At 35.9% G+C, this 9,689-nt stretch overlaps 1 protein-coding gene across 1 annotated transcript in view; it reads left to right on the forward strand.

Annotated features, from left to right (window-relative positions):
* The window catches only part of LOC106469089 (28S ribosomal protein S27, mitochondrial-like), a 73,509-nt gene extending 64,600 nt beyond the window's left edge, over positions 1-8,909 (forward strand). The window contains exons 8-9 of the mRNA XM_013929544.2: positions 4,960-5,040; positions 8,258-8,909. Coding sequence (XP_013784998.1) covers positions 4,960-5,040; positions 8,258-8,647 — 471 coding nt within the window. The 3' untranslated portion in view covers positions 8,648-8,909. The remainder of the gene's footprint in view (positions 1-4,959; positions 5,041-8,257) is intronic.
* Positions 8,910-9,689: the final 780 nt, after the last annotated feature.

Raw genomic sequence — 9,689 nt, forward strand, 5'->3', positions numbered from 1 at the left:
ATCAGTGACCCTGGACACTACCACCAATGAAATATCAGACCAAACCAAGCCTTAATACTGGTGAGGTATCGAAAATCAAAACTTGTAGCAAGTTCTTCAAATACCTATAGAATGATAGGTTTCTTTTTGGTGAGTGTAAAACACGCAAATACACCATTTTGATTTTCCCTCTATAAAGTTGAACCCAATCTTCACTTGTCAATTTGGCACAACAGTGTTAAGACCTAGTGCTTGATTTTTTATTTAGTGCATTTTAATAATATTCAGTTACTGATTTTTGCATTTCAAAGTATTGTTTATAAACCACTATAGAGTTGTATTTATTTATTTGATCGTGAATCATTTTTCTCACTCAATTACTGGTAGTCAGTCAATATTTTTGAATTCACAATTTACTATTACAACTACAATGGCTGCCTACAGTAACTGCATTCAACAGCCCAAGACAATGGCTGCAGTTGTGGTGTAATTGGCAGAGGAAGTGCTGCCCGTACTTCATCAGAGGATGACTTTTTGTATGTGGCCATGGGATCTTCTAATTTACAAGCAATTCTGAAGACTTCAATCAGAATGGTGTGGACTTGGACAGCTTTCCTTTGCTGTGCAGGCATATTCTTAGCCTAGACCTCAGTGACAGTTTTTATATTTGGTAACACTGGTATATTGTGATTTGTTTTTGTCATCTGTGTCATTTGATCTATCCCCTTCCTTATTAACTTCAACACCTAGTTCTGAGTTTTTAATTTTCCTCCTTTTGAATGTTTTGCAGATCAATTATGTGCAGGGGTTAGCATACAGAGGCTCATCCAAATCCTTTCTTGATGGACAACAACACTCCTTTGGTGTTTGTTATCCATTCACCTGCTGTCTGAGGCTTTCCTTTGTTTTTCAAGGGTTTTTCAGCAGAAGCCCATACCCTCATACTCACTAACTTGTCCAGATTGTTTTTGTCTGCCTTTTCCATCCACACTTGGCTCATGTGTTGCAGGGATCTCTTGCATTGGTAGACTTTGTTAACATATGTGCACCTCTCCTTGATTTCATTGTGAGATCTTTGATCAGCACCTCTTCTGAGATCTACAATCTTTGGTGGGCTTCCAAACACCTTAGAGTCTTGTGTTGAATCCGCCAGATTGCACACTTTCCTATCTTTCCTCACTTCCCATTGTCCCAACCTCCTCCATCTCCAGTTCCTATTTCCCAACATCTTCCTTCCTTTTGTTTGCTGGTTCCTACTTCCTAGACCACATCTACATGTCATACCTTTGTTCATCGATATCCTGTATGATGTCAGCATAACCGGTGACTACTCTATGGATTTGGGTCCTGTGGGAGTCTGGCTTACTCGTTTATCATAAGTTTATCATTGACATCCTGTGATTGATCTCTCCTCTCTGAATCCCTTCCTCGATGTGCCTTGGATCACCATGGAATCCTAACTGTCTCTCAGGTGAGCCTTTCTTCCAGGGCTTTGGATGATGAGATTTGATGTGTCTGATGCTTATCTTCACATCCCTATTGCTTGGGCAGCATTTTTTTTCTATGTCTCATCCATCAGGATCTTGTTTATCAATTCCAAGCTCTTCCTTTTGGGCATTGGCACCCTATGCTTTTTTGTTGGGTGGCCCAATTGTTTGCCTGATTCTTTCATTCCTGTGTGCTCAAGTTCCATCAATTTATGGACAACTAGCTCCTTATGGTACCATCCTTCACAGAATCTTCTTCACATACCCAACTTTTTCTCAGAGAAGCTAATTGGGTGGGTTGGGTTATCTAGGTGGAGAAGTCTGGTATCCACCTCACTCAATATCTTTTTCTTCTAGGGATGTTTTTCAACACACATCACAATTGAGCCCAGCCTTCTCCTTTTTGTCTGCAATTCCTGAAGTTTTTAGTTCAGAGGGAACTAGTAGCACCTTCTCTCCCTTTCTGAGAGGTTCTGTCTCTTTTGGGGACTTGGGCATCACTGGTGGCTCTTCTCCCTCTGGGCCAAGTCCACATACATTCCTTACAGTGGCTACTCTGGATTTACATATATCACTTCATGCTTCCCTTCAGTCTGGCTTCTGTTGGTGGTTAGAAAGGGACAACACAACAGTAGGGGTACCTATTCCTTCTGCTCGTTCAAATAGCCATGTCTTCACAGATGCCTTGTTGTCAGGATAAAGTACATGCTGTATAACATAGAAGCTCTTGTGCCGTTGGTCTCAGGAGGAGTTAGGTCTACACATCAACCTTTTAGTATTACTTGCTGTTTGTTGACCAATGGTTCATTTTTTGTCATCTCTGCAGGGCATGAGAGTTATGATTCATTACATCAACTAGACAGTTGTCTCTTACATCATCAGTCAAGGGGAACTGTATCTCTGTCCTTATGTTCCTGCACTCTAGATTTCCTCTTCTGAGCTCACAGCCATCAAATTTGTTTGCTGACTTGTCATATACCAGGTACGCTTAATTTTGTTGTGGATTGTCTGTGCCATCCCAACAAGATTCTACCCATGAAGTGGTCGCTTGACCCCCAGGTATTCCGATGGCTATATTCTCAGTTGGATACTCCCCAACTGGGGCATTTGCCTCTAATTTGAATGCCAAGCTTCCTCTCTTTTGGTCCCCAGTTCCACAAACTTTGGCTTTAGCCATGGATGTGTTCAGCCAGGATTGAAAGGACCTTTCCCCTTTATGCATACCCTATCATCAGTCTTCTACCTCGAGTAATTTGTACTTGACATGGATTCTCTCCTTCCCTTCCTCAGATATCTGTTTTTACATCGATGTTTGACAAGGGTCAGCCCTTTTGAACCTCTGTAGGCTATAGGATGGCCCTGTCATCTTCATACATTTTACCCATATTTGCCATTTGTTTTCCTCTTCAGTTATTTCCCTTCCTTCCATATCCCATATTTACTCTTTCTCTAATTCAGATTGTTTCCTGTGTCCAGTCCTTGCTTTACAGTGTTACATGTCATGCACAGCACCATTTCTCGTGATATTTCTCCTATCACCCTTACTGGTTAGGTTCATCAGGTTATCCATATTGCGTATTCCTCCCTTTCTCCTAAATCTTGCCAATTGTTCTGTGTATCATCCCATCTGATCCATCATCTCCTGTTGTCCTTGTCTGCTCATTTCCATTGTTGTTAGGAGGAGATTATCCAGGCCACACTACTTGCACCATCTGGTGGTTCTCTGCTCAGCTAGATATCATCTTCTCCCTGTAGCTTTTCTCCATATGTCAGGAGAACTCTGAGTGAGTAAATTATCTTTGTTTCTTATTTTTTTCAGGTGCCTACTTAACATGTTATGGACCCCATTCTGTTGTAAGTGGTGCCTGTTCAGGTATACTAACATCCAAAATCTGCACCATGAAATCTATAAGGTCTGTCATGCTCACTGTTGAGATGGAGTGTTCTACAAGACCACTTGCAGGTTTTCCTCATGGTATATATGTTCATATTGGACTGTACACTTATGGACTAACATGAGTAAAGCAGAAAGAGATTGCTGCCCATTATTAATTTTCCTTAGAATGCCAGAATTGGGAAGGGGTTTGTGGTCATACGTTGCACTTTCACCAGTGATGCGTTCCTCCAGACTCTCCAATGCATTCCTCTGCCTCTTCTTTCAGTGGAGTGTGGAAGACCATACCACTTCCCACCTCCTAGCCACTGGGGTGGTGGATCATGGAGGAATCCCTCTTGAATGTGCACAATTCCACTCAGTCAAGAGTAGGGTGGTAGCACTCTGCCTGTTTAAAAGATGTGACATCCTCCTGCTGTGGGTCTGATGTTTTATTCCAGATTCCACTAGTCTGGACTGGATTTTTCAGTCTATTTCACAGTTTGCCCATCTGGCTGGGAACCCTCTCTCCTATCACTCCCTACATATCAGTTCTTGGATGACTGATTTTGGTTGGAGCTGGACCAGCCAACATAAGTCCTCACATGTGAGTGGGCTGGGAACTTCCTCCTACCAGGGACTGGATGTTACAGCCTTAATGCCAATTGGTTTTGAACTGGAATTGACCCTCATCTTTGCATTTCAACCTTACTGATGTTGTTCAGATCTACATTCCCAATGTTTATTTTCCAGATTGTGTTAAATTTGCCCACATGTTAGTTTAGGTTCTCAGAACAGAGGCTCCTCTTCTCTTCTGGTTCCTATACTTGAGGTGCATGGTTGAGGACCTTCCTCCTGCCATTTGCCGGTCAAGTTCCTCCTGGTGCCACTGGTGCGGACTGCAGTTGTCTTTCTGATTATGGTCCAACTCACCCTAGCCACTCTACACACATTCCTCTTTCTTTTGAATTTGGGATGAATCACTTGTTTTGCCCTTTTCTTGTGACACAATACCAGTTGACTCCACTTGTGGGAAGAGTATACTTGGTTCTACATAGAGGTGGGACACTCCATGGGTGCTCTTCAGATGCTTTTGAAGGGTGCTCATCTAGGTAATTTTACACCAGTCCCTCCACTTGCTTAATGTATGACTCTAGCTGTAATTGTGAGAGGAGGTAAGTACTCATATTGGAAATTAATATTTTCCTCCACTGAAAATATATTTTCGATAGATACTAACCTCGTTTTACACTTTCCACCTATCCCACTTCCGGTGTTGTTTTTCATGCCTAATCTCAAAGTGAAGATTGGGTTCAACTGCATAAAAAGAGTCAGCTGTGATAGGAGGGTGTGTTGCACTCCTATTGGTGGAGAGTTCTCACATGCTAATTTTCATGCTTAAATGCAGCTGAACCATGTGGTATACACATGGAGTTAGGTGGAAGCTCAAGGCTAGTGGTGAGCAACAATTTGTGCACTATAGAGCAGTCAAATCAAGAATATCTGTAACTATGACAGGAGGTAAGTATCTATTGGAAATATATATATTCATTGTAGGAAAATATTCACTTCAGTATGTATGCTATTTAACTGGGATAAACCTGGAAACACTTTTTTAAGGTTTCAAAATTCCGAGAGTTACTTCAGGCCAATCTGGATGATGAAACTAACGAAAGAAGACAATTCAAATCTTCAATAGAAGTAAGCTGTTTGTTTATTTTTCTGAAGAAAATGTATTTTTCTAGCTTCATCCTGAACTTCTTAGATAAGAATAATCTCAGTTATTTAGAAGAAGTGGGCTTTTTCATTAGAAAAAAATTAACAAAAGTTTTATCTTTCTTCATTTGATCTATGAAGTTGTGTCAACTGTCTGATAATATGACTATCTTGAAATGTTATGTAGAGCTGGGTGATGTAATTGATTAATTGATAATCATTTACCTATGAGCTGTGATTACATCAGTTAGTATTACGTATTTATGACTAAATTGATTAATTGAAATTATGATTAAATCGTCGAGAAAATAATCAACTATTTGAATTAGTATTTTCTGTTATTATAACAATTGATTATTTGAAATACTGATTATATTGATTGTCACGAATGTAATGAACTAACTGAAATTAGTGCTTTTAATTTTTCCAACAATTTGATCAATCAGAATTCTAATTATATTGACTGTCATAAAAATAATCAATTAATCAAAGTTAGGGTTTCTGATTATTACTTTGTTTATTTGTTGTTAAGTACAAAGCTACATATGGGTTATATATGCTCTGCCCAGCTTTAGCCTTAAAAGTTTTTTTTTCTAACATTAAGCTTATTCAGCTTTGGTGATTTGAGGGTCGAAAGGTCAATTCCTATTGCTATCAAACTTGCTCATCCTGTCTTTGTTATGGCAAAGCTATAACATTAAACTGCCATTATCATGGTTTTGAACCACTGACTAGAGAGAAGGCAACTGGTTGGTAGCACCTGCCTACAAATTTTTTTTCTTTTTCTTTGAGTTGCTGATTAGTGGAAAGGCCACTTGCAGGCAACGTTTGCTACCTATCATTTTAGCCTGTACATAGCATGGTTTGAGGAACACTGTACTTATCAATTAATAAGTTAGCAAATACCACTAATCACCCAGTTCTGCTGTTAAGGTATGATGTCAAGAATTAGGAATAACTGTTCTCTGGCAGTTCTGCATATAGGAAATAACCTTTAAAATAAAGTGTCACTATGTGGTAGTTTTTAAAGACTGAATAAACATGATTACACTCTGAAATGTTTGTAAGTATTCAAAAAGCTCTTGGTGTAAGATGTTATGAGTGATATGTTTTTAGCCAAGTATTTAAAAATCTGATCAAGCATAAACATTAAAAGTATAACAAATTATTACTGAAGTTTATTACTGGCCCAACAAGCATCTTAGATTCTGCCATTTCTTTATGCTTTAGAAAAGTTGTTAGAATATATCAATGATTATCTCTGTATATGGCTCGGTAATTTTGACCAACCTCTTAAAGTATATCTTTATGAAATTTTGCAATCATTTAGTAAATGTTATATTTAATTTTTTTATCTACCCTAACACTATGCGAGCTTGGTCCATTTTACTGACTTTGTAACAACTGCAAAAAATATGAAATAAATCTGAATTACCCCTTTTTTTTTTCTAGGATAATTGCTAATTGTAACAGAAAATTATAAATATTTTTCCTAAACAGCCTAAGGTTCTTAACAGTTTAGATGTGTTTTTATTTAATTTTATTGTTGAAGTGTTGATAAACCTAGAGTTATTGTTAGTACTTTACTGAATTTTTATTAATCTTAAATATTAAGTTTGAAACAGAAAACAAGAATATGCATAAAGAAAACAGTATCCTAGAGCTATTATAATTTAACTGGCTTTTTATCTAAGCTATAAGTGCATTAAAACAATTCCCTTAGCTGGTCAAACTGAACTAGCTGAACTCCATGATTGCAATTTTGAATCTATACATTGCATAATTCAAAAGCTGTCATGAGAACAAGCTAGTATTATATACAAGTCAGTAAATTACAATAATCTTTTTTATTGGTTATAAATATGTAATAGCGATTATCAAAGAGAATTATTGACATTTTTTAAAAGGCTGTATGCGATAGGAGGAAATGGCACATGGGTTGGACTTTATGGTTTACATCTAAATAAAACAATATGATTCTGTGAAGCTATATTATATCTCAGGAATATCTGTTTTATAATTTGCATTAAAACTCAGGAGCTCAAATAGGGGTGAAAAGATTATCTAAAATGTGCAATTCGGAGTGAACAAGTATCATGTGATAGAGAAAAGTGAAGATTGAGAATTTATATAAATATTTTGTTTTGAAACTAAAAAATTAAAAGCTTGTATAATATTAAAAATGTGATTTATAAACTACATTTTTATATTAATTTTATTGACATACATTAATAATAAAATAGTTTAATTAAATTCTGAATGTAACTTGTAAACAGGTTGTGAGGTGCACTTTTACCTACCTTTATCCAGAGGGTTAAGAAGTTGAGGTGTAGTAAGATATCTATTCACAAAAATGGCATAATGTTGTCATTTTTAAGGCTTATAACTGCAGATTAAGAACTGTCATTACTTAGAAGAGAACATCAGATAATGATCAAATGTAAATAACTACAGTTCTTTAATCAAAAAGGCAGTAGTTTCAGAACATTTAGTGTTTTTTTTTTTAACCATCATATTTTAGTTTGGGTTTTTAGAAAACATTATGCTAGAATTGTTCTCTCCTTGTTATTATACACATCTGGCCTTGACTAAATTTTAGTTAACCTAACATTTTGTTTTTATGCATAATGTAAAATTTTATAAGAATCTAGCCTTTGATCATTAACATAAATTGTCATATCTAAATGTCACAAGTCTGTCACCTGCATTTTTAGAAATTCAGTATTTGTAAAGATTATAGGATGTATTAGTTTTAGTACAGTTATGATAGTTTTATGATAATCAGTTATAGGTTTACATTTTACAAATTCAAATGTTAACTTGTACATAGTGATAATTTTTCAAAGTGACAGATTTCAGAAGTCTTTGGTATTTATTATAAAAAGTAACTTCTTAGTTTTTGTAACTATTAAGATGACATAATAAGGTGAGCACAGCCCTTTCAACTGTTTTTTTGGACAAAACTTGTGTTTCATAAGATTACTGGTTATTCATTTCCATGCTATAGTACTGGTAGGTTTGAGTGTTAATTATAGTGCTTATTAGTTTAAAATATTAATGTAGGATATATGTTAGTAATATGTACTTTAGTTATTAGTTGTGTTTTAATAGTAAACACATACTTCTGTTCAGTTTTAAACATCACCATGACTTACAGTCACATGATTTGAGTTTTATACAACGATAACTATTCTTTTCATAGTCAAAGCTTCAAACACTGGAATCCAAAGGTTGTGTGTCTAGTGAGGATTGCCACAAATTGATGAACCAAATGCTGGAAGATGTTACAAAATATGAAGATGATGACATTCAAGGACAAAAAATGTTATTTAAAGAGTGGGAACAAAAAAGGAAAGTTTTTCTTACTCAACAAATTGAAGAATATTTACGGGAGAAAAGTGTTAAAGCCATTGAAGAGAAAAAGAAGGAACTTTCTGAGAAGGAAGAGCTGCTTTTCTTCTTTGAAAACTGGGACAAACATGAAATGGAACTTGCTGAAGTAGAAAAATTAGAAGAAAAACAGAAAGGCTTAAAATATGAAGAAGAATATATACCACCTGAAATTCCTCGACCGAAGTATCAAAGTAATTGAGTTTTTTAGTTGCTGAAGAACCATGAGCAGTCTTAAGTTAAATAATACATCATAATAGGCAAGGTATTTTGTGTCTTCTAACGAACTTCAGTATTTATCAATCAGTGTAAAGAATTCTGTTTGATAGCCAACATTATTGAAAGGTAGACTACTTTCTTGGTATTTAAATAACACCGTTGTAAGATGAGTGGATATTCTGATGTCAAGAAGCTTTGGAAATGTAGTTTTTATGTGAATAAAAGCATTACCTTTAGAAATGAAACTGGCTTTTTAGATAGTTCGTTTTTGAATGAGGGATGATAAATCATCATCAACCACAAAGTAAGCTCAAGTTGCAAGATAACGAAGTAAGTAATTCCTGTTAAATACAAGTTGGGCAAATATCTGTTACTGTATGTTGAAGCATAACATTTTAACTGTGAAAATACCACCCCTTCAACTGAATTTTATGTAATCACAGTGTTAAGTGTTGGGAGACTAGTCTTTTTCACTTGTATTTAAAAGATGAATGAAGAGATTGGATACCCCCAACATTTTGGGGTGTTATCACTGTGGTTGTCATTCTGCAGTGTTCTGCAAAGAGTATAATTTCTAATATCTGTTTATGGTGTACTTCACAAATTTAATTTTGTATTTTTGTGTGTGTATACTGTGGTGGAAAATGTTTTTGCACCACCCAATTCTTTTTTACACTTTTCTTAGTTCTTATAGTTCTAAACGAGGTTATGCATTGTGGAAGTGTCAGAACTAGTGTAAAAAAGGTTATGGATATTGTGTGGTATAAGATGACTCGTATATGAGTCATCCAAAGACATGTATGCATCTTTATTAACAAACCAATCGTGACAAACATATTAAAGCAGATGATCAACAAATACTTGGCAAGTACAAAAATGCTCTCTGAGTAAAAACAAACTTAGATTTAAAGATAACACCACTAATGAAATTGGCAAAACATTGGTTACAGAGTTTTGATATTTGGTTTTGCCCACTCTAGCCCTGATAACTACTTGACATTGCTTTGGTATAGGGTTCATGAGGG

This window comes from Limulus polyphemus, unplaced genomic scaffold (assembly GCF_000517525.1).
Source record: "Limulus polyphemus unplaced genomic scaffold, Limulus_polyphemus-2.1.2 Scaffold3295, whole genome shotgun sequence".
NCBI lineage: Eukaryota > Metazoa > Arthropoda > Merostomata > Xiphosura > Limulidae > Limulus > Limulus polyphemus.